We start from the raw sequence: 26,955 nt of genomic DNA on the forward strand, positions 1-26,955 counted from the left end.
ACACTTGGTAAGAGAAATGTCCTCGGTAACTTGCAATTTGTCAGAAAGAAGAGACTTTACGTTGCTAGTCACTGATTGATTATGCTTTTCAGAAAGCAGACCATGAACAATCAAATTCAACTTTCTTTTTCTCACTTCGATGTCCAGAAGCTTACTCTCCAAATCGTTACTCCGCAATTTTTCTTGCTCTAGATCATTTCGAAGCTTTTTAAATTCCTCTCGTAGATTCGCATTTTCAGCTGATATTTGCCTAACTTCATCTTGAAGGGAAATTATTGAGACAGAAAAACTTTTCTGTTCTGCTAATATTTTATCCAGCAACGCCTGAAGCCGTTTCATTCCTTCATCAAATTTTGCTTGAGTGACAGCCATAATGAATGCTATAATCCGCACGTAGAAGTCTACACTTGCATCAAATTACGCAATGGCAAAGTCGAAAACAATATCAAATTTAATCTGTGGTTTCACATTATCTGTGGTTAGAAGACGTGCGATAGTGAGAATCACATATATTCAAGTGTGCAGCGTGCCGAATACCAGGGCCCAGACTTCGCTCGGTACGTGGTATTTTCTCAGTTTAAATTACAACGTAGCTTAAAAGTTCTGCTACAACCTGAAATGAACGACGAAGTGTGGATGGAAGTATTGAACACTCCCAACAAAACCCCTTTTGGTCAATATCAAGAAATCTGGCTGGTTGATAATACACAGCAGTTTTACTCAACAAGGTTCCAAATATAATTCTATACCATCGTCCTCATAAAATATATACATACAATATCCCGGCAAAATAACCCATTTAACCAGGAGTTACTCATAGCTTATATGTTACGTAACCTGCCATATTCCTAGTGCCACATTTTCCAGTGTATAGACAATGATGCGCTCCTTGTTTTTTGTTATTTTGTTCTTTTTACTATTGGCATCTGTTCACTATTTAGTTTAATTAATATCAAAGCTTAATAAATATAACATAATCCAGTTCAATAGACTGTTATTCGAGAAAATTTATAATGCAACTGAATATTCGTCTATGCCTATGCATTCTGCCTTTTCTGGACAAAAATCACACCCCAGCTCAAGCTTTATGCATTCTAAATATTTATTTTTAGCAACGTAGCCTAGGATTCAATCTCATCCATTCACTGCTTTGGTTTAATTAATATCATAAGTTATTCATTAAATTCTAATACTTTGTCACTCTAGCATTCTATGCATACTCACGGAGTGCGAATAAAATTATCAGCAGCATAGACATCATTTTATCTATTTTCCGAATATAAATTAGTTCCATGCAAGAAAACATAACACTAGTTTTAAGTTAATTGTTTGTGCAAGATGGGATTTAAGGAAGGATGCCAAGGCAGGTTCTAATAAATTTCTCTAAAAAAAAGCGAAAAATTTGTTCACATATTTATAACAACAAATTATTTTGTAAAAATATTATGTATATGCGGTATATTTAGTATTGTGAAATTCTATTATTGTTGGATAGCTTTTATACTATCATGTTTGAAACTGTAATAAAGTTTTTATTATCAACAAATTCAAACTTTTTTTATGATCTAGTACACATTGACTCCCATTGACATCACATGAAACAGTAAATAGCTTATAAACTGCAACAAAAAGATAAAAGATTTGTTTTCTCCATAAAATTTCCCCTATGGTGGGGGTTACCTCAGGAAGATCATAAGTACTATCTAAAGTTGATACAGTTTTTTTTTTGCTTTTAATTTTTTTTTACCTATTTATGCATACTGTTTATAGCAAATACTTGTTGCAATTTGGACCGTTTACAGTATTTGGCTCTTTACTTGGCTAGATTTTCATTTTTCACTGATAATGACGGCAAAATGTGTCTGGTATTTATAAGTAAGTATTGTTGCTATACTTGGTTGTATTTATACTATATGGGATCAGAAAAGGTAAGATTAAAAAGAGTCTTATTTAAGTCACTGCTCCTTTTGAGCTTAAGAATGAGTTGCCCCGTCGGTTTAAACGGGTTGCCCCGTCGGTCCCACAATAGTTTTAATGTAATTATCTTAACCGACTCTTTCAGTTATAGAAAAGGACTTTTTTTGATTGGATGTAATAAGAGACTTTAAAGCTTTTAGGAGAAATTGAAATTAATGCCCGCCAGATAAAATTAGGAAGGGTATAAGAAAGCACAGGATGATTGCCCCCAGTCCCATTGAATTCCCTGTGTTAGGGGCCTTGAAAAGGAGATGAGCACCACCGGTAGGGACTCTAAAGTCCAATTTTGCATTCTTTACCTTTTCTGCCTTTACATGAATAGATCATGTTAGTTATGCGGTCTTCAGACATGTTATGCAGACATGCAGTTATGCAGACATGTTAGTTATGCGGTCTTCAGATACCAACTAAATTCCCTTTACATCAATACTATTTACCGTGAGCTCTTCTTTCAATTATTCAATTTCCTTCTTTTCACTAACTACATCCACTTTCCTATTTTGTTTAATTAACTTTATTTCACAATGACATCTGGTACTTATATAGAAAGCGGTAAGTGTATTGCAAAAACAGATACGCATTACCCGGTACTTATATGAGACGCTGTATAAAGATAGGCATTACAAAGGGTTTCTCACTCCGGGAACTATATTTAAACTTTAGTTTTTTGGGGTTTAGGGGGACTAAAAGGTACCTAGGTAGGGTTAGATTAGGTTACGTATTTAATATATACTATGCTTCCCCCCCCCCCTAATGTGCAAATATATAACCCAAATTTGTTTCTGAACTATTACATTTTCATCCTATTTTGTTTGGTTTCATTAGCATTAACGACACTTCCCATTTCGCACACTTACCACTTTCTACATAAGTACTCGAAATCTTTTTGAGCACAGTCACCTTTTTGATTAACTTAAAATCTTAGCATATGCAGTGAACTCTCATATATTTTAACAGTCTCATCCAAGTAGACTCACGTATCATACACCTATTTTACGCATACTCATGGGTGCTGAAAAAATATTATCAGGAGAATTTTATCTCCTTTCGGAATTTAATTTTGTTTTATTGAAAATAAACGTCACTAGTTTTAGTTTAACGGTTTATACAAGATGAGGTTTAAGGAAGCATGCCAAGGAAGGTTCTAAAAAATTCCACTAGAAAAAATGCTTTCCACGGAAATTAGAAGTGACGAGCTAGATTCGGAGAATATTATGCATATACGCTTTACTAGGTATTGCAACGTGGTTTACTTTTCGACTACCAGATTTGAAATTTCGAAACTGTTTTAAATTGACATGTTACTTGCTTTTTACACTTTAATTAAAAAAAATAATTCTGGACTCCTAGAAACTATTTTTTCTTAGTTTAGAGATTATTTTTCACTTTCAATGGATTGAAACATTTATTATGATGTTTACTCTTTTTTAGAATTAAAAATAGAGCAAACCATTAATGCCTCACCGTTGAAGTTTGTTCAACTCTACAGAATCGCTGCAACTTTTCAGTTGGTGGTGTTTTGACATCTTCATCAGAGTGGAGATTTTGACTCCCTTTAAATTCTTTAATCAAGATTAAAAGAGATGAATTATTCTTGATTAGTTTTTGTCTTTCCGTAGTCGTTTTAGTTATATGCGTATGAAAATAGCCCAAACACCAAGTTTTTTTTTACATCGAATAAAATATGATATTCCTTTGCCAATTACTAAAATTGATTATTATTCATTAATAGAAGCAAACCTTAGAAAATGTCCTATTACTAACTTAAATAGTATTTTTAATTTAGAAATTTAATTAGACCTCTCCATGTAATATAAAATAAAGCTACTCGAATTCTTGGTTCTTTGTTTCATCACCCTGTATGACTTCAAAGTCTTTCAGAAACAGAAGGCCTTTTCTCATTTAGCAATATATTAAGCCTTAGTAGTAGTAGGAGTAGTCATCAGTGATTTATATTTATGGTACACATATTCTTGCTTCCCCCTCTTACTCACTCGCTTCTACTTCGGCTGGCTTTGAAACTTATAGACTCACTCTAGTAAGTTTTGAAAGAGCCAGGTTTTTAATGAGACTTCAAATCTCTTTTACAGCCAATAACCTTAAAATAAACATATATTAAGATATATTAAAATAACTATATATTATTTACCCTTGATGACAGGGATTTCATATATTTTTTTCTTTTTTTCATATAATATTATGACTTTTCCACGGCAAAGTACCGGTCGATTTCGTTTCTTTGTCCCTTTCGTGCTCTACGTTGTCATACTGTTCTAAGTTGTTCTTTTTATTAAAAAACAAAAACAAAAAAAAACAACAACATTTTATATTCTTTTTATGCTGTTTCTTTCTTTTTTTTACTTTGTATTTTGGTAGGTTCGTAGACTTTCCAACAGGTATGTAAATTTTTGTCAATTTTAATTGAGTTTTACCAAATGTTGCGACTACATCGCTCTTCAATAGTAGAAAAGAGGACAAAAAAGGCAATCTAGGCCTTACATTTTGTCCCCCCCCCTTTCTAGCCCAAATAAATAATTTTGGCAAGTGCCACTTTCACTATGAATGACAAAATCAAGAAAAAAGATTATCATGAATATTAGTTCTGCTAATAAGCAATGTTGATTTTGTTTTTGTTTTATGAATATTTTTCCCACATACATTGTATATAGGATTTTTTCACGATTTTGTTTTGTATTCTTGTATTAGCAGTGTTTGAGCAGTCAATGTTTTCCTATATTGACTTTCTGTTCTATTTACTTATTGAATGACAAACAAGCTCATCTTTATTCCAAGTTATACATTGAGAGATAAAACAAAAACAAAAAGAAAACAAGAGTAAACACAAATAGACAAAAATTGACCAATATGCATATTCAATATAAGTGATTGTTGCTCATTTGTAAATGTTTACCTGAATTGGGATATTTTGGGCGCATGGGTACAAACAAACAGTGTGTGGAAAACATGTCTTTCTGTTCATTGTCTTTCATTGCAGTGCTCAATGCTGGAAATGAGCTTAAATCCAGAATTTGCATTGCTTAGAAGCGATTGGGGTTAATAATAACCTATTGGAAAACCTATTATAGTTTAAACCTATAGTTTAAACCTATTGGAACACACTTAGAATGAACTTTTAAGAGTCTTGTAGAGCCTTAGGATGGATCTGAGCCCCCTCCTCCAGGTGATAAGAATGAGTGTGGTAATTATAGAAGAATTAACCTGGTTTCTGTAGGAAGTAAATTACTTAGCATGGTGATACTTTTTAGACTTAGAGATGCTGTAGATAAAGTCTTAGGGAACAAAAGTGTGTTTTTAGGTAGGGTAAGGGCCGGGACAGATCCAGGATTTTTTTTAGCGGGGGTGCATAATAGGTTGTTCTGATAAACTTGCGAACAAAGAAATACCAGCAATTTAAAGGGAACCTCAACAATTATACTTCGTAGGTAGGTAGTGGAAATTTTCGTAAATTTAATCTAAAGTCTCGTGAAGGTTAAATTTCTAATAAATCTGTTGAATTTATGATTATGTAAAAATATTGATAAAAAATAGTAATTAATAAAAACCACTCCATCATACAAAAAGCCGTTCACTCTCTACAGAAAAATATGATATTTAATGTTTTCTGTATAATTTTTAGCCTTTACAGTTCTGACCACTATAGCAAGTGAGTTAAGCTTTGTATTGAGAAAAAAAAAACAAAAAAAAATTGGTCTTGAACCATTTTTTAGAGTTATGCATTCTTTTTGACTATTTTTATAGGTCAACCATTTAGCATGTTGCCTAACTATATGGCATCACTTAGTAATTATGATGGTAAGGAAAAGTAGGAAATAGGGATTAAGATACAACTCTTACTCTTCAATGCATGTTAACTCATTTAATATTTTCAGCACTAAAGATTCACTGCTTTGTAAAAAAAAAAAAAAAAAAAAAAAAAAAAAAAAAAAAATAGAATTCGCGACATATTGGCTCAATCTTAGATTTCAAAGTTTTAAAAGCAGGTGTGGAATCTAAATTTTGAGGCAGCAGCGCATATAGTGAAAAACATGTCATTGACGCATTGGAAAATCTGTTGGTCATGTCAGAAATAATGTAATCTAGTACTGGAATATAAACAGCTCTCTTCCAATAAAGGTGGACATTGTCTTGGTCGTCTTGTGAGACAGTGGGATAATTTGATCGATAAGTTTGTTTTTGTCATTCTTAGAATGCAAACAGTCAAGTCCATAGCTTCCAGATCTTTCTCTGCTCCTTCAAATATAATCTGACAAATCTCATCATACGGTTCTGTTGCAACTGAACCACCGTGTAACTGAACCCCAAGCAACTGAAATACTGTAACTCAGCCACCGTGCTACTGAACCCCCGTACTACTAAACCACCGTGCAGCTGAACCACCATGCAACTGAACCACCATGCAACTGAACCCCCGTTTAACTAAACCCTCGTGTAGCTGAACCCTCGTGCAGCTGAACCCCCTTTAACTGAGGCCTCGTGCAACTCAACCCCTATGCAACTCAACCCTTTTTAACTAAACCTTCGTTTAACTGAAGCCCCGTGCAACTGAACCACCGTGCAACTGGACTACCGTGAAACTGAACCACCATGCAACTGAACCACCGTGAAACTGGACCACCGTGCAACTGAACCACCATGCAACTGAACCACCGTGCAGCTGAATCACCGTGCAACTGAACCCTCGTACAACTGAACTCTCGTGCAACTGAACCACCGTACTTACATTGGGTAAAACACAAGTTAGAATCTTTACATGGTCACCCTTGTTGGAATTGTTTACTTTTTAAAGTCTTTATATAAAGTACTGTCAAGATGATTTATAAAAAAAGGCTCTGTTTTTTTGTCACAAAAACAAAGAAAATTGGACGTCACCAACTCCTAAGACCAGATTTATTTCTCCTTTTTTATGTCTGTTAATGGGGTTTCCTTTACCCCGTCACTTTCTAAGGACCTATGCGTTTAACCCCTCCCCCTCCAATGGAGAACAGTCCCCTGGGAAATACTCCCTCGTGGAAAATACGGTTTTCCAAATTGGAATGTTTAATTTGGGTTCTGTTATTTTTTAATCAAGCTGATAAGTGCTAAGGAAAATGGAAAAGAAGAATTTATGCAACCTCCTTCCCCCCCCCTTCAGAAAACTCCCACGCGAAAAATGTCCATATGTTTCCTAATAAGAAACACTATCTGTAAGCAATGGACAAATTGCAAAACTAAAAATGTACTTAAACTGCTGCAATGGGGTTCTTGTTGTTTTGTAGAGGGAGAGAAGGAGATACTTCAAAGGGTGCATTTTAATGCCAAAACATCTTAACTCTCATTGAGCCTTCGGATAAATACAGAATTAGCTCTATGGGAGAGACGAGAGGAGGATGGAGGTAGAAAAAAGTTATAATCCCCAGGCAGTTCTAGTCGTTTTTTTAAGTCGAAAGTGATTGGATACCAACCGTAAGGTTTTTTTTTGGGGGGGGGGGAGGAATTTTTTACGGGGAAGTATTTTCCAAGGGGGGATTTTTCGTGGGGTGGTATTTTCCGGAGGTATTTTCCACAGGAGGTGTTTTTCCCTGGGAGGGAGCTGGTTGCCCTTCAATAAAATGGTTATAATCTCCAGGCAGTTCTAGTCTGTTTTTTAAGTCGAAAGTGATTGGATACCAACCGCAAGGGGTATTTTTTTGGGGGGTAGATCTTTACGGGGAGGTATTTTCTAGGGGGGCCGGATTTTCCGCGGGGTGGATTTTCCGAAGGTATTTTTCACAGGAGGTTTTTTTCCCAGGAGGGGGCTGGTTGCCCTTCAATCACTTTTAAATTTTAAAAAGGGTACTAAAACTTTCTATTTCCAATCGAACAATAACACGTGTTTGATAAACGTGATTAACAAAAAATCCCATAGTCCTCGAGGTAAGGGCTGTATGTTATTGCAAGTTATCCATTGTTGAAGTTTAAGGATTTTATAGAAGGGATGGTCTTAATAATTTTGGAGAAGGCTCATTCGATTGAAAATTGAAATTTCAAGTTCAATTTTGAAGAATTAAAGATAATCAAAGGATAATCAACCTCTCCCTCTTAACCGTCATTTTCCCCCCAAATGCATCCAATCAAAATTAAAAAGAATCATTTTTCAAAATAGTCTAAAAGTCAAATAACCATGCTTCTGGGGCTTTCAAACCCCACCAGCAGCTCCTGGAGCAAGGGCTATAAGTTAAGCTAGTTACTCACTGTTAACACATGAGGTTCTTATGAAAAAAATTTAGTATAAACTTGGAGGGGGGGGGTGCTCATTCGATTGGAAATCAGAAGTTCCATTGCAGTTTTTAAGAGTTGAAAGTGATCGAAGGGCTTCCACACCCACACTCTTTTTTCCCCAATTACATCCAATCGATAATTTTGAGATGAACATTTTATTTAAAACAGATCAAAGATTAAATAACTATGCTTCCAGGGTTCACAACCCCTTGCCCCTGGTGCAAGAGCAGTAGGTTATGAAAGTTGCCTATTGCTAATGCAACAAGGTATTTTTTTTCGACAAAAGATTAAAAAAACAGTCCCCCTCCCATATCCTTTTTAGCTACAATCTCCTCAAAGACATCTGATCAAAACTCATTATCTATTTTCACAAAGGTTAAATATTTTAAACACATATGTTTATTACTTAACGTCCAGAAAGGTCTGATTCATCTGAAAGAAAGCAAAATAAATCAGCTTTAATGGTTTGTGACATCGTATCTTCTTTTTTTTTTGCAAAACTTAAAACAAAGCTCTTTTATGAATGATCTTAACAGGTGTTTATATCATGACTTTAAAGTACGAGCAATTCCAACGCGGTTGAACATGTAAAAATTCTAACTTGTGGTTTACCCAATGATAATGCCTCAAATTTATAGAATACTGAAAAACTGAGTTCAGCGGTTCAGTTGCACGATTGTTCAGTTACACGAGGGTTCAGTTACAAGGTGGTTCAGTTGCACGGTGGTTCAGTTCCACACTAGTTCAGTTGTACGGTGGTTAAGCTGCACAGTGGTTTGGTTGCACGGTGGTTCAGGTGCACCGTGGTTCAGCTGCACGGGGGTTCAGTTACCCGGGGGTTCATTTAAATGGGGTTGAGTTGCACGGGGGTTTAGTTGCACGAAGGTTTAGTTAAATGGGGTTGAGTTGCCTGGTGGTTCAGTTACACGAGGGTTCAGTTGCACAGGGGTTCGGTTATACAGGGATTCAGTTGCACGGTGGTTCAGTTACAAGGTGGTTCAGTTACACGATGGTTTAGTTACAGGGGTTTAGTTGCTTGTGGTTCAGTTGCATGGTGGTTCAGTTACATGCACACCTCATCATACTTCCTCTTTTTATTAAAAAGATTTAGGGTTTTGGATATATTTTTCTGTGGCTGAAAATAAATCTAATGTTTCTGTCCAAGTGCAAGAGTTGTGTCAGTTTTATCACTCAAACGGTAAACAGTTTATTGCACTTGGAAATTGATAGGTTAGAGCATGATTTTTGCATCCAAAGAGACTGCTTCTTTTAGTAACTTTTTGTTACCTTGTTTCCACCTTTTGCATTTCAGTAATGTTGACACTGCATCCAGCACAGCTTATGCCAACACATTGTCAACGATTAATCTAATGTCTTCCATTATCTTGAGCACAGACTTACCTAAAATTTCACCTGTAATGTTTGGTTCATGTTCAATAATACCCTTACAGCTCGTTATGTGAAGGTCCATTAATCCAACAAAGTCTTCTACAGTACTGCTGTCATAAATATAGTGTACAGAAACACTAAGTTGTGAGGTATGTGATGTATCCGTAGTTTCGTCAGATATTACACTGTAAAATTATTGATTTTTGATTTTATAGCACTTAAAATTTCTTCAGTGCAACATTGTCTCAAGACATTTGCTGTCGTCTTGCTAATATACCCCAGCCCCAAATCTGCCACTGTCTTAGGGAGACGCACGTCCACTGCACCCCCCACCTGGATCTTCCACTGGGTAAGGGATGTGTTGACCAAATCTTCACTATTAGATTAATTAATGGAGAAGTTTCTGAGTCACAAAAAGCCTTTAGTACTCAATTTCATAGATTATGAGCACGCATTTGATTAAGCTCATAGAAGAGTTTTAGTGAAGCTCCTATCCATGCATGATATACCAGATAAATACATTGAAGTGATTAGTGTTATGTTCGACCATAACATTGTTGTGGTTAAGTTAGGAAAGGAGATTAGTAGCTGGTATCTTATTAAATCTGAAGTTAAGCAGGGTTGCATTCTATCCCCATATATATGGATAATTTTGATGGACTTTGTCCTAAGGACCGCATCAAAGGAAATGGGGAACACGGAATCAAATGGGGGAGAAAATTTTCCTAAACATAAATTATGCTGATAGTTTAAGCATCTTAGATGAAAATGTCAGAAAAATGAATGATCTTTAAGGGGTTTCGCAAGTTCAGGTTGTAGGCTAAAAATAGGTTGTAAAATTAATGTCAAGAAGACGAGGAAGAAGCAAAGGTGAAGAGGTGATGTCGGGTAATGAGAAGATCGATCGAATGGACAGCTTCACTAACCTTAGTAGTATTATTATTGTACATCAGTTGTTCCTAAGCCGATCTTGGGCCATGCCCTACCTAGGTACTTTTATAATCCTGATGCCCCTCTCAGGATTTCAAAATTTTGTTATTTAAACTTTTACATATAAAAGTCCTTTACTTGATATCTTTTTTCGAGTCGTCATCTAACCATATTTTATACTAATGAAAATTTTTATCTGTATACAACACGTCTTATACAATGCATGAGGCCATTGCAACACAATTATGTATAATTTTTTACTCTTTAGATGCATATGAATGTGACATCATTTGCGTGAAAAATGTTTTTTTTTTCAAAATTAAAGCTCTAGAGCATAGTCAGCTAGAAGGTGTATTTCCTGCACATGACCTAGCAAAATATTGAAATGTTCCACCAGTGAGTCCTGTGCTCCACGTTGGGAATCACGGGTATAGATGGTGGGTACAGTGAAGACGTTAAAAGTAGAATAGAAAAAAGCCCAAGGTGTTTTTTCACAGTTGAAAAGGTTTGGAAGATAAACCTGCGAACCAATATTAGAATATTGAAAGTTAGTGGTCAAGTGTAATTCTGAATCGTGGCCACTTCAAAAAAAGGAGGAGGATTTGCTGATTTTTTTCCCATGGAGATTACATACGAATTGTTTTGGGTACCCGACGGATTGACTGTGTCCCAAACAGGAAGCTTTGAAAAAAATGTGGTTCAATCCCACGTTCTAGGGCTATAATGCGAGAAAGGATGAGATGGCTAGGACACGTTCTGCCGATCAAAGGTGACAGATTGCCATAGATCTTCCTTGTCGGTGATCTATCGAAGTCCAAATGAAAAGTAGGCCGTCCTTGAATTGAGTGGGAGGACGTCATAAGGAAAGACTTATGGGAAATGGGAGCTTCTTGGGAGGGTTTAAAGAGAGGCTTTTGAGTAGATTAGGTTGGGGCATGAGCTTGCGCAGCTGCATTGGCCTCAGGTGGCTTAGTGCTGCAGTGAGCTAGTAGTAGTAGTAATAAAGGTAGATGATGTTCCTAAATAATTAAAACAAATCTTAGCAATAAATTTCAAACTAAAGCTTTTGGAGCTCCAGATTTTATCTATTATTATCTATTGTTTGCAGACATTGAGGAATATTAAACTGCCTTTGATTTTTCAGTTGAAATAATTGAGGCGGAAATATTGCTATATTAGTTAATAGTTGTAGATTAAAAGAGGATGGACATTAGAAACTGAAAATTCTTTACCATGCTTTATGTCTCATTTTGGAACCATGGGCAAAACATTCCCTTGTGTTGTTGCATTGCACTTGTGAAGGCATTAATAGGCGGAGGGCGATGAAAGAGAGGAGTCATAAACTTGGAAACATTGTCTTAGTTTCTGAATTTTTTTCACTTTTTATATTGACAATCTGAAAACATTGCTAATGTGAAATGTGTAAACATTATTACTGTATTAAAATGAAAAGCGACAATTTAGCTATTACTCACTAACTGAGATACAACTATATCAATATATTTCTATATTACAGATTTAGTACCGGCAAGATATATTATGGCCTTCATGGCCTTCCTTGGCTATATCAACGTTTTCCTGGTAAGGAATAATATCAATCTAGCTATTGTTGCTATGGTAAATTATACAGCTATTCGAGGTGATGGTGGTGGTCTGACAAATTCTTCAAATCCTGGAGAAGGCCAGTGTGGATCACAATCACAAAACTCGACTGGTAGGTTTATTCGTTTACTTTTTTTTTTCTTTTTTTTAAAATTTTCTCTGCTTTCTCTGATTTCAGTCTCTCAACACCAAGAGGTTGGTATCCTCCCCTTGGCTCAATCTCTATTTATTGGTTCTTTTTTTTCTGCGTTAAATTTTATAGCGTTTAAATATGTGTATCAAAATTTCTTGTCCAGTCACTTCCCAAATGTGCTGTGTTTAGCCTTAGAATACATTCAATTTTGTTCGTGACTTTCGTATGCATAGATTATCGTATTAGGAAATTGAATGCAGAATGTACCATTCTAAAAATTTAGATGTCTCGTGTTTCATTTATCAAATTCCAAAGACCCATTTTGCTAGAAATCTTTTCTGGAAATTACTAATCATAAGTTTGTCAGCTTCAGAGCGTGCATAAGTGCTGGTGATTCCACTTTCATTCTGAGAAAATCTCCAGAATACTCCGGGCTGAAATAAGCTTAGGGAACAAGAATTAAATTATGAAATATCGACGAGCAAACCTTCAGACCCATTTTTAACGTCTAGAGAGGTTTTAACCTCGATTACATTATATAAGTACAGGTTAGATTAAAGAAAAAAACCCAAAAAAGCTTAATAGATTATTTCTTGAATCGCATGCAAAGGCGAAGAAAAAGAAGATGGCTTCGTTCTTGATTTTCACTTTCGTAAAAACTAATTTCAGGCAGGAATACTCATTAAAAACTTCTGCCAGTTATCAATCGTCACATGAAATAATATACTTGCAGAAATAATATCCAAAATTCCATTCTTAAGCTTCTTTTAGGGGATTTCATTCATTTTAAATAATGCCATCTCCATTCCTTGTAATTGATAGAAGAATTTAGTCAGAGATTAAATTCTCAGAACCAACACTGTGTTCAAGGGGGGTTGGTGTTAGGGATTTTAACCCCCTACCCTCAAAATGTTTGCCTGGCACGTGAAAACGTAATTAAAATGCCCATAAGCAAATGTTTGAGGCGTTTAAATAATTTTTTGTTACCCCCTTGACTAATTAGTTGGCAACCCTGTAGCGGGGCCTATAGTAAAGGGCAATTAGGAATCAAGGTATCATTTAGTGTTTTATAGGTAATTACTTAGCTAAAAAAAGGGAGAGAGAGAGAAGAAAAAATACCTCCCGCAGATATAACTCCCAGAGGTATATCTACGAAGTCCAATCGATAACATAAGATTCAAATAAGATACTAGAGACTGGATCTCCATTTGTGGTGCATCAACTATTATTGGTCCATCAAGCGAGCTGTACCACTTGTATTACTCAGATTTATATGGCAATTCTGGTTTATAGTTCTAGTTTCTCCTTCCGATGATGAAAACCTTATTGTGGCGGTACCAGTATATCTAAGACCTTCACGATCAGGGTATAGAATAGGGCTTCTTAAACTTTTTTCATTCACAAACCCATTTATGACTCGGAGTTTCCTGGCGACCCCATATAGATATAAAAGAAATATAAATAAACATTTTTAATAATTTTTATTTATTAGGTAATAATGTACACATACATATGAAAATATGTTGTTTTTAGAATTCGTTTAGAAGTACACAAAAATCTAAATTAAAAATTGCATATAAAAGTTGTAAAATTTTATTTATTATAGTTGAAACAATTATATCCAGTATATCCATGTATACAATGGATTCAATATATCCAAATATATCTGGGAACCAGTATGTCCAAGACCTCCAGGATCAGTGTATAGAGGATAAAAGATTAGCGCTGCAGTCATCTCACCTCTATGTACACCCAAAGTCTAGAACCTCTTTTGTCCAAGTTCCGTCCTGAGACTTTCTTGTTCTTTCTGAAGACTGGATTACCAGAATTGAAACAGAGGAAGATTCAACTCAGCTTTCAGCTGGTCTTTTTGGCCTAAGAACTCATTATGATAATTGTTAAGGACTAGTCGATCTTACTATAGCTCAGAATTTGGGCAAGTGCAATACGGGGCGCCAGCGCAAGAAAATCATCTTTATTATGTGGAACTGCAAGGACAGATTTACCAAGGCTCAGATAAACTATCTACTTATTAAGCCTAGATTCAAAAGTTCTGTCACAGATTCCTGCTCAATTATTCGGGCCAGCATAGGTCTGTCTGCTAATGATCACAACCTGAAAGTCGCAAGAGCTCGAATACGGTTAGCGAGTAAGTGTAGATGCCACATATCCCCCCCCGTCCATTAACGATACTCAGAGAATGAGTAACTCTGACAAGTCTTGAAGCTCTGAAATCAACGAAAGGAAGAAAGCCAATGGGTCATTGAAAAGCCCCATTTCTCCTGGGAAATATATCCTGTCTTCATAACTGCTGGGATTCAACCCCTGTTTCTTTTCTTTTCAGATAAATGACCTGTTTTCGTTTCCGTAATTATATTTGCTTAGCTAGTTCTTTTGCAATAAGTTAGCTTTCAAGCTAAATTCTATTTTGTCTTCCTGATCTGGGCTATTGAAAGATATTATTATTCAAAAAAAACCAGGGATTTGAACTTTAATTTAGTAGATTGGCCAGAAGGTCTACCCCTACAGAAAGTGCTTGGTACACCAGTGGTGTTTTTATTTTTTAGTCTCCATTGTGGCCCCGTTTAGGGAGTCTGTGTTTGGAGTTTATGGATGTGTGTTTTGTTACGTGACGTGGAAAGAATACAAGTGAGGTATTTTCTACAACCACGTTAGATTATTTTTCCACAAAACCAGGCAGGGTAGGAAAAAAGCTCACGAGAAACACTGTCATTAGTAAATCGACAGGGTGGGGGGTCTATTTACTTTACAAAGACACAGATAGAGAGTTTAGCGATGATCCAGATGGTTGTAACCTTCACCTAAAGTTTGGCCCTTTTGATCGTTCGATGACGTTACCATACCCTGGAACAGGGTATTTACATACCCTACATTTATATTACAGTAATGTTGGCCGCGAGGCTTTCTACGCTAATAATATCTACATAAGGTTGCCAATGAGATTGCCACAGCTCAAGTCAGTCCATCCTCCTCTCTTTAGAACGTGTAACAAGCCAGAATGCAAAACTACCATGGAATCTCTCCCACTGATATTAGTACAAAGCTGTTTGACACTTTTTTTTTCTGAATACATTTGAATTGGCCAAAGAAGAGAGAATGAGGAACGAACATACTTACTTTCCAACAGGAGTTTCGTGCACTGAGCAGTTTTTTGTCCTTAGGGTGCTACTTTATTAGTACCACAGGTACAGTATGCCTCTGAAACTCACTTTCATTGTTTTCATAGTAGCCTTCGGTTCAGTCAGGCAAGAAGCTTTCCGGCGTTTCTAAAAAGAGAGTAGAATGCCCTTGTATTTCACCGTGTTTTTCAACACGAACTACGAGAATATGCATATGAAGACATGAGCTTATGGCGAAAAATCTGAAAACGGTTACAGACTTAGATTTAGGCTAATGACATTGCTCTTGCCAAGAATGACGTAGAGAAGGTCCAAATGACGACGGACAGAATTGCGCGCTACTTTTCCATGGTTGGACTAATGGTTAGTTCAATCCTACCAAGACCAAAGCTATGTCTGTCAATTTCCATTTTCCCTTTCCATATCCTTTGAGGGCTAAAGCGCTGAACAAGCGCGTGAATTTGCTTACCTCGGAAACCTTGTGGATATATTTGCTGAAGGTTTTCAATGTATTTTTCAACGTGGAATTTGATCAGTGTTTCCACTTCTTGGCTCGGCTCGCGGATATTGATTGATAGTAACATATCATAGCCGTTATAAAAGACAATATGTCTTGAATACCTTCAGGTTGTGAAAATATAGAACAGGCGTAGAGCCCAACGGGGTAGTTCCTGTCGAAAAAAAATGTTCTTAGATATAAATCTTTGAATTTAAAAAAAAAAAAACTGTTAGACATACAATTCTGAAATAATATCCCTTTATCTCTTCTGTCTTTCTTTTCAGTGGTACTAAAGAGCCCTAAGGTTTGACTTGACTTTATTAACCAAAAACACTATACACAAAATTGGTACAAAGGAGACTGAAAGGCAACTCGTACGTCTCCTTTAATAGTAAAGGAAAAATAAATTCCACTTCAATAACTTTCACGGAGCACAGAGGAAGAGAGAAAGAATGAAAGAAAGAAAGAAAAACGGCGGAAAGAATTATTTCTTTTAGTATCTTTTTATGTATATAGAGTGATGGTGATTCACTTGCTATATCAAATAGCTTTTGTTTGTTGGCAATCTGGGGAAATCGATATCTCAGACTTGGTCTTGATCTTTCTTTTAACAAACGGAATAGGTACTTTTTCCTAGTTTTTGATAAATGGCCATGTTTATTTCAAGCAAAATTTTCATGCTGTGGAAAAGATTATTACTACGTTGGATGTTTAAAAACCATATGCCCAAATTAAGGTGAAAAATTTGTTTCAAATCAAGAATACACAGAAATGAAAAAGAGGTTTTAGTTTCAGGTAACTGTTTTGATGTTTTAGTATTCGTGTTAAAAAATGGTCCAAGATTCTTATTGACTTATTTTGAACAATTTGGAGTCCTCTTAAATGCGAAGGGAGATTCAACATCCAGACGCTCTGGCAGTATTGAAAGTAACATTCAACTAATGAAAAATACAAAATCCTCATGATTTGGTATGGAAACAGAAACTTCAATTGATGTAAACAGCCAAGATTCCTGGACACTATTGCCACGGGTTTGCTAATATGTGATTTAGACGACCAAGTTGAATATCTGAATACCTAAATATCTGAATACATCTACTCTTTTTATGGAGGAAATACCAATATTAATAGCTTGAAATGACACACACCTCACTGACTTCGAAGTTCTCCCAAAAACAATAAATTCTGACTCCTCTAGGTTAAGTATTAGTCCATGATTATGGAATTAAGAATTTACATTCAGAGCAAGAGTTTCGAGGGACAGTCGTAGATCCTCCTCATTGCCCGCCTTCAAACTAATTGTTGAGTCATCCGCAAACAATATCGGTAATTCTTCTTCTGAAGGCTTGCAATTTGGAAGATCATTTATATAAATTAAAAAAAGTATCGGCCCCAATACAGACCCCTGAAGTGCCCTTATATTTTCTAGAGGAAAAATATGAGATGTTTCTTCACCAACTTGGACTTTAAAACTTCTTTCAGATAAATGCGATTTCACTAAATCAAGAGCTATTCCCCGAATTCCTATATTTTCCAATTTATGAAACAGAATTGCATGGTCTATTGTATTAAAAGCTTTTTTATTAAAAAAAAAAAATAGTTGCCGCCAGACAATTATCATCCATAGCCTTTGATAAGAAATGGTGCAAAGCAGCTACTGCTTGCTCTGTTGACCTACCACTGAAGAAACCAAACTGATTGGGAGAAAAAACAAATTATTCTTCATCAGAAATGAAGTAAACCTACTCTTAACTATTTGTTCAAAATTCTTAGAAACAGGTGATAAAATTGTAATAGGCCTATAATTGTTTGATCTGTCACCATTTTTAAATAAAGGTAAAACTTTAGCTACTTTAAGACAAACTGGAAAAAATGCATTTTGCATGCAAGAATTAAAAGCAGCTAAATCTTTAAACAGAGAAGTCAACATACCATCACATCCTGTCAAAAATCCATTTTCCCAACTAGTAACAACTTTTTGATACTCCAAGAATTTGACAGGGTACATAAGTATAGTCCTATCTACTTTATTTGGTAAATACGTTCTATGATCATGTTTTCCATCAGAAATTTGATCCACCAGATTATTTCCAACTTTTCTAAAATGGACAGAAAATGCATTCGCCACCCATCTCTCATCCGTTATTTTAACTCCTTCATCAATTGTAATGTGAGATGGAATTTTCTTGCTTTAGCATCGTTGATTTTTTCATTTGTTATTTTCATTTGTTATTTTGATTTTTTCATTCCCTGTTTTCCGAGGTGAATCGCATGTACGAAACTTATTTTGATAATATTTTTCTTCTGCCTATCTGAGAACAAGAGCTAGCCAATTTCAATATTTTTTTCAAATTTGCTATATTAATTTCATTTAGATACTGCATATTCACCTTATACAATCTATTTTTATTCTTTTATACTCTTTAACAGGCTTTGAATAATCCATGGCTTATGAGGTGAATCATTACTCTTTCTTAATATCAAGGGACATACTTGGTCAAATATTCGGTTAAACTTGCTATTTAGTAAGACAGTTGACTGATTCGGGTCTTCAATACCTAAAACATCAGACCATTCCATATATCCTACTTTTACTTTTATCTCATTTATTTTTTCTAGTTAATTACCCTTTGTTAACTTTTATTTGGTGTCTTTTCAAGTTCTATTCTTGACCCAGGGAATCCGAAACAACAACAATGAAATCACAGTTCCGAATCCGAAACAACAACAGAATCCGAAACAACAAATTTTAGAATCCGAAACAAAAACAATGAACAATGAAACAAACAAAAATGAAATACTAAGAAATTCTAATCCCTTATTCGATGTTGAGGCATTATGTCACATTAAGTCACCCCCAGTACCTAAAACGGATGGTGTTGCTGGGCGAGGGGATCTAACAATGTCTCATATTGTCTTAAAAACTCTTGAAGACTAGACAATGGTGGCGATATACTAAAATTACGAAAAACGTATATCTTCCATCATTCACTTCTACTACACAACTTCAAACAGTGTCTCAACATTCCAAATTATAAATTTATTACGTATAGAAGATGTAAAAAAATCTCTTATAAAAATACCAACTCCTCCCCTCTTATTCTGTTTCTGACAAGCATGAAAAAATCTATTGTTTTTACAATGTCAAGTGAATTATTATCATCAAGAATCGTTTCGCAAATTCCTAAGACATCTGTTGACGGCCCTTTAAAAAAATCATACAAAATTTTGGCTGCTAATTAGTCCTCTACAATTCCAAAATGACAGTCGTTTATACTGATTATTTAAAGGTGGAAGATCATCACGATCTTGATCTTGCGACGAAGATCTATGAAAACGGATAACACTAGTGTTAACAAACCATTGGTTAATTTTCAATTTGAAACCTTAATGCTAATATTAAGTAAACTCTAACGTACAGAATACTTCGTTTTTTGGAAATAGATCTTATACAGCTATACATTTTTAGTCGCAACTTTTTTTTAAGTGACTCATTAAAAAAAAAGATTAACGTAAGCATAAAATTTTTAGAAGCTTTGGAAGCATCTTTTTTTCACTTTTTTCGACTAAATTACTAAATTTTGCTTAAAGAAATGATTTTTGTGGAACTCTTACGGTATCTGTTCATGTTTTTTTTTGGAAAGACAATATTTATTCATTTTTCAAACTATTTGAAACCCCACTAAAGACACTTCTGCCATCTAAACTTGAATCTTTTCAGAGACAAACGACGAAGACGGACCTTTTGCATGGACAGAGCCAATTCAAGCCTTGATAAGCACGAGTTTTCTATGGGGATACGTGCTAACAAACATCCCTGGTGGCCGCCTGGCAGATATTATTGGCACAAAATACTTGTTTGCTGCCTGCCAGGTCTTAGTGTCAATACTCACCTTGCTGATTCCAGTTGCTGCATATGGGGGATGGGAAGTAGTCATAGTGATTCGTGTTCTTATGGGTTTTTGTCAGGTAACTGTTACGGAAGATTATAGGCCTAATAAACTGAACAACGATTGTAATGGTAATCCAAAAAACAAGATGGAAATCCAATAAGGATCTTAAAATCCAACATATTGTTTGAAAGTTCAATTCGGATATGGAGCCCAACATTTTTGTTTCTCAACAGATTGGATATTCAATAATGATAAAGGAATTCCAAAATGGTCTCTAATGTTCAATTTAACCTGTTGAAATTCTAATTGTTCTGTTGATAAACATTACAAACAATTTTTGTTGAATCTCAAACAATTTTTGTTACAGTGTAATATTTGGACTAAATACACAATATGACTGCTTGTATCTGACAAATCTTACTCCAAAATCGATTGTTTTATGCCGAAACAACAGTTTTAGAAGCTCAAAGCATCACACACTGTAAAAAAATTGTCTGAGATTAAACTAAAATTGTTTATAATGTTTATCAACAGAAAAATTGGAATTTGAAAAACATAAATTGAATATTAAAGACCATTTTGGAACTTCATCATCATTATTGAATATTCTATCTGTTAAGAAACAAAAATGCTGGATTCCCATACCCGAATTGTTTTTTCAAATACAATATGGTGGATGTTAAGATCCCTATTGGATTTCCTATTCTTTAATTGGATTTCCATCACTATTGCTGTTCAATTTATAAGGCCTACAATCTTATGGAACATTAAACTAGTTGGATCTTCTAACAGCTGTCAGTACTGGTCCTCAATGACCAGTTTCAGATTTAAGCCCGAATAGGCTCTTCTCATTCTCAGGGGCAGACTTATCCACTCATCTTGAAGTTTAGTGGAATTGTCAGTTTCCAGCGAAACCTAAGTAATCATAGTACAGAAAAAATTTCATGAAGTATGATATTAACATTTGATTAATCTGGTCTTGACTTTATATAGACAAGGCCAAAAAAGATTATTTCTCTTTTATTAATGCACTGTAACTATTCCATAAGGCATAAGTGATTAAAAAATTCATATGATGATTTCCATTGCTCCAAAATATTAATTATGAGCTAAAAATGTTTGTAAATATATTTATGCATGTTCATAAGAACATTTATACATAACTTCACTTTAAATGACAGCATAGTGAAATTCAATATGCTATTCACGAAATTTCAATCTACTGCTGAAGTCCAAACCATTTTGATTAATATATCCTATTTACGTCGAAAATTACATTTTTCTACTGAAAAATTGATAAATCTTTATAATTTCAATAATTGTCGGAATTCAATAAGCAAGTTACAATTTCAACTGAAAAAGTGGATTATTTTCGACTGGTTTGAATTCAATAAGCAAGTCACAATTCCAACAGAAAAATTGGATTTTTTTAACTTATTTGAATTCGAGCAAAACATTTTGTTTGAAATCAATTTTTTACAGTGTAGTGGACAATTCATCCCTTCATTTGGATTTAAAGTATCATTCATGTATAGTTTGTGAATACCAGCCTAAACACGGAGTTTTGCAGCCTATACCTCTGCATTTACTACCCCAATATCTAGTTGCAATTTTAAGCAACGGGACGGATAACAGGGCTCCCACCTGCCTTTTGCACTCTTTTTGCCCACATGGCTCTGGATTATTATTTCAAAATAACCAATTATCCGAAAAAGACCTAGCGATGGCCTGCGATGGCCTTCTATGATTTATACAGTTCCAAGACCAAAAGTACTAAAGTATGCAAATACTTCGTTTCAAAACGGAAGCTTCCTACTCATGGACCGTTTTTTTTTCGTTGAAATGTCGGCATGTTATGCCTTACTGAAACCAGAATCCTAGTAACACATTTAGTCTATTTGAGTTGAAGGTCGAAGTGTGCTCTGGGACTCTAAACCTCATCCTCCCCTTAATGTACACCTGCACTTTATTCAATTAATGACATATCCATGATCACTTAGACAATAACCTTTAATTGCCTAAAATAAAGTATTACAAATTAATTATATTGCTACTTTATATCAGTAATACGTTAATTATAGTTTAAAATTGACGATATTTTCCTCTACAGAAAGCGCCGGTTTCTTAAAAATAGCATACGTTTGCTCTGAAGAAGCCATCCAAAAGATAATAAATAATCACATTAGGCGGGTGTTACATTGCTCTCAGTAAAGTCTGCAAAATCACACATACCGTAAAAACTATCAATTAGACAAAATTAGCTCTCTAACGTAAACCGTAACAAATAGCTTTAATTCTAGGGGGGGGATTTTCTGACGAGGCTATATTCTAGTAAGGTTATTCCCTATAACTTGTCATATTCCAGTAAACATATATTAAATCAGGGCCGTATCCAGGATTTTTTTTTTCAGAGAGGGGTTTACTCAGAAAAACATTTTTTTTGGGGGGGGGGTTTAGACAAAAAAACAAAAACGTATACAAAATTTGTTTGTGTCCATTTTTGTTACGTTTTTACGAGTCAGACAAAAATTTCGGGGGGGGGGGGTCAAAAACCCTAACCCCCCTGGATACGGTCTTGTATTAAATGTTTCAGAGAATGTTAAAAAAGTTTCTCATCACCTGGTAGGTTCCGTTTTGGATTGTAAAACTTCCAAAAATAACCCACGATTTTATGTCATTTTCGTATTTGAGATTTCCAAGCCCATTTCTCTATTTAATTTTCCTATGGGGTCGACACCCTTCCCCTGAATAATATCGAGTACCTCATAGTAGAGCTTACGCAATGTCTTTGACATTCCAGGACTCATAAAAAATGGTCTTTAAAGTTGTTATTTCCAAAAATCAATCACTCAAGATTGAACTTTTTATATGTGCAAAGGTATTATCTTGGTCGTAAAAAAAAATAAAATAAAATACACCTGTCTTTAATGGCGTCGCAAACAATAAAATGAAAACAAATAAAACAATCAGCCGACAGCATGGAAAAATAGTTCATAAGCATCTTGAGTTTGGAAAATCTGTTGGTATACCACATGCAAGGCCATATCCAAGATCTTTCTTTGGGAGGGGGATTTTTTTCTGGGTTTGGTTACTAGGAAAATCTTTACGCATCAATATTTGTTTGTATCTAGGTTTGTTACTCTTTTAGTCTGACAAAAATATCAGATGGGGGAGGGGTCTAACCCAGTACTCCCCCGGGAAACAGCCTTTACCACATGCAGATCAAGCTTATAGACATAAAATAAATTTTTATTATAAAAGATTCTAAGAGCCATAGCGGCATTTGTGTTTCAATGAAAACATATTATTTCAGAATCGCGTTTTTAAATTTGTAAAAACATACAGAAAATTTAACAATTACCACAATGATCAAAATGCAAGGAAACAACAAATGATAATAAACTGAATATTCAATATGTAATGATAACACTTCCTAAAGTCTCTGCAATTCAAGATTTATAACATTTTTAAACAGCCTTTTTCTTTCTCATTATTACAATTGTAAAAGATAAAAGTTAAAATATATATTTGGTTTTTGGTATAGTTAAAATGACGCAAAACCGTTTTTCTCAATCAGTGCCTTTTCAATCATCTTCACTTTCATTTGAAAAGTGATTTTTCTTTATGTAATTTCTGCTCATTTTTAATGCTATAATTAAATCATCCTACACATGGGGTGGTGCGGTTACAGCCCCTTTATTTCAAACTTCCACACTAAAGTCTTAGGTTTGCATAATAGTACCTTGAGAAAGGCGGTTCATTTAGAGAATTCTCTTTTGAAAATAAAGTGTTATTTTTATAACATATAATTAATAAATATTTTTTTATAATTAACCTATGGTTTACACAACAAGAGGCTTTTAAAACCTCAGAACCCATGCTGCTTGCTTTGTTCTTTAGCTACGTTGTAGCAGCCAGTCATGATTTAGTAAAAACCAGGTATGTTCCATCGCACATACCCTTTGAGATATCTAAATTACAAATTAGCATAATTATCGGTTTATTCTTAAGTTTTAAGTCATAGGGTGGCAAATCAATAGTTTAAATTGAATTAAGAAATTATGGCATGTTCTTCCTGTTTATCCTTCACAGACAATAAATAACACGTTGCTTCATTCCATCACATTTAGTTTTGATTCATAGGGTGGCAAACCGAAATTTTAATTTGTATTAAGCAATTCTTGCGCAAATTCAATTCCTTCCTTTATATTTATCCTTCATACACGCTAAAATAACACTTTGTTTCATTCCATTATAATTTTGATTTGTCTTTTATCTGCAGATTTTGTTGTGCACGTTTTCATTTTCAGTTTAATAATTCTCGCTGTCGCTTGTCCTATGCCTTTTGCTTTATCTGTTCGGAGTCATTCATCATCTTGTATAGTTTCACATGCATCATAGGGTTCTAGGTGTTTACCCCCCGTCCATTACCCCCCCCCCCGGAAAATACCCACCCCGCGGAAAATACCCCCACGGAAAATAATCCCCTCCGGAAAATACTCCCCGGTAAATACCCCCCAGAAAATATCCCCCCCCATGAAAAATAAGGCTTTCAAAATTTGAGAATTTTATTTGAGTTTTTTTTTATTTCCTTAGGGGGAAGGAATTTTGGTACTTGTGTATTATGCGCCACTCAGTCAAGTCTGCGCTGTGTAAAGTACGAGAACACGCAGGGTTTTTTGTTAGTTTCTTTGTCAGTTAAGAAATAAAGTTTAGCTATAGATTTGCAAACTAGGGGGGGGAAGTATAGCGGGACAGAACATATGGGAAATATACAATTTGGGCTATGTATTTGCACATACGAGGAGGGGAGGGGGTAAAGTATTTGGATAGTTTGAAGTCAGAAAAAAATATTTTCTAGGTATATGACCACTAACAATTACAGAAGAATAGTGAGGTATCTGGAAATTTTGCCAACTAAAAAAAAAAAAAAAAAAAAAAAAAAAAAAAAAAAAAAAAAAATAGAAAATAAATGTAATGTTTCATTTAAGTGAATGTTAAAGAAAGTAAATGTAATGTTTCATTAAGTGTTTTTTCCAAGTGTTAAATGTTTTTTTTTTTAAATGACCGTTTTCCAAAGTACTAAATACTATTATTAGGTTAATATAGTCTTTCATTTAAGGGTTTTATGATGATAGCTGATCAAAGTTTACGTTATTTGTGCCTTTCATTTATGTTATTTTACCGTGTTCATAGTCGTATATTTGGCTTTAAAATACACTTATCAATCCATCTATCTATCTAATATGCAGGATAATTTTACCAAACACATTTTGCATGCAGACCCGTTCTACTTTAACCCCCCCCCCCCTAATGTACAAATTTAAAGCCCAAATTTGCTTCTAAAATAACGAAGAAACTAACGAAAAAAACAGTGCGTGTTCTCGAATTTTACACAATGTAAGCTTGAGTGTATGGTGCGTAATACACATGCACCAAAATTCCTTCCCTATGCGGAAAAAAAAAAATAAAATAAAATTCCCAAATTTGGAAAGCCTTATTTTCTATGGCGGGGTATTTTCCGAGGGGGCAGGGTCGTATCCAGGATTTTTATTCAGGGGGGGTTTTACTAATTTTTGATTTTTTTTTTGGGGGGGGGGGGGTTTACTAATTTTTGACTCAGTTTTCGACTAATTTTACTGATTTTTACCTATGTTTTACTAATTTTCGACTTATTTTCGAGTCGGTCGAAAATTTAGGGGGGAGTTCAAACCGGGTAACCCCCCCCCCCGGGATACGGCCGTGGAGGGGGGTATTTACCGAGGAGTATTTTCCACGGGGGATATTTTCCGGAGGAGGTACTTTTCGGGGGGGGGGGCATAACTGGTGGGGGTAAACGCCAGACACCGCATCACAGATACCAAAAACGGTACGACCATCCCGGGGAGAATGGTGTCATTTACCCTTAAATACATATGGATTAGACACCACTTACATGAAAAATGTTTCCTCCCCAAAATAAAGGTTGCGGACGATTTTTCCCAAACTATTCCCTTATCTAGATAGTTTTCTTAGGCTGGAAAACCTCAGTTTGAAAAATTAAAATAAATATACAGTCGTTTTCAAGAAATAAGTAAATACAAAAAATACGTAAGTAAATACACAATATATATCTAAAAAGTACTTTTTGTCATATGAAGATGGATCAAAATCACATTGAGTAGTTTGTGTCGGATATGCCGCCAAGTTAATTTTGTGATAAATTTGTTCAAATAATTTGAAGCTACAAACATTGCGATTATTGATGGTTCAAAGAATGCTTTTGCAGAATGAAGTTAGAGCGAAACATGAGTTTATGTTTCAGATTCCTTTGTGGAACTCATTAGAAAGTGGGGGACGTCGTAAAAAAAAGCCATAGCGATTGATCTGGAGACAGTTGAGGTGGTAATACAGTTCGTTCATGCAGGTAAAAATCCCCAATTGCATGACCTCTATTTGCTGCTCTTTCTTCGGAGAAATGGAGGGTCCACAGTGATTACGCGCAACATTGAAGGGTTGAAATGACTTGTAATTTACACTTGCGTAGTTTACGGCATTTTAAAACATTATTACTGGGTTTTGTGCCATAGCTTGTTGCCGTCAAAAATTACGACGGCGTTGATCTTCTAACTGCATATTCCTTGTGATTTGTTTTCGATTCATTGTAATTCTCGCTTTTGCTTCTCTTCTAACTGCATATTTATTATGTCTCATTTTTGATTTGTTGTAATTCTCGTCTTCACTTGTCTTCTAGTTGAAGATTTTTTCGTGTTTCACTTTTATTTTGGCTCATTGAGATTCTTGGTGTCACATGTCTTCTAACTGAATATTTCATTATGCTTCATTTTTTTTTTACTTCGTTCGGGTTCTTACTTTCGCTTGTCTTCTAACCGCATGTGCTTCATTGATTTTTGAGCTTCATTTTTTATTTATTTTGATTTTTGGTTCGCTGTGATTCTCACTATTGCTTGTCTTCTCCGCTTTGTTTCCATTCATCATTACCTTAAACTTTTTTCCATGGCCTTTGCTTTAGCTGTTCGGATTGGTCTTGTACCGTTTGATAGTCTAGGTTGTTCATTTTCAGCAATTATGGGTTGGGTTGTCCTCGCGTTTTTTGGATTGTCCTTGAGACATTATTTACATGAAAAATGTATT

The 26,955-nt window shown here is 35.0% G+C and overlaps 1 protein-coding gene across 1 annotated transcript in view; it reads left to right on the top strand.

The window, feature by feature from the left end:
- Positions 1-1,281: 1,281 nt before the first annotated feature.
- The window catches only part of LOC148956836 (putative inorganic phosphate cotransporter), a 122,317-nt gene continuing 96,643 nt past the window's right edge, over positions 1,282-26,955 (top strand). The window contains exons 1-3 of the mRNA XM_089096550.1: positions 1,282-1,363; positions 12,071-12,268; positions 19,650-19,897. Of these exons, the coding sequence (XP_088952676.1) occupies positions 1,339-1,363; positions 12,071-12,268; positions 19,650-19,897 (471 nt within the window). The 5' untranslated portion in view covers positions 1,282-1,338. The remainder of the gene's footprint in view (positions 1,364-12,070; positions 12,269-19,649; positions 19,898-26,955) is intronic.

The sequence above is a fragment of the Artemia sp. Qi Xiang Cuo genome, chromosome 1 (assembly GCF_049724085.1).
Source record: "Artemia sp. Qi Xiang Cuo chromosome 1, ASM4972408v1, whole genome shotgun sequence".
Lineage (NCBI taxonomy): Eukaryota > Metazoa > Arthropoda > Branchiopoda > Anostraca > Artemiidae > Artemia > Artemia sp. Qi Xiang Cuo.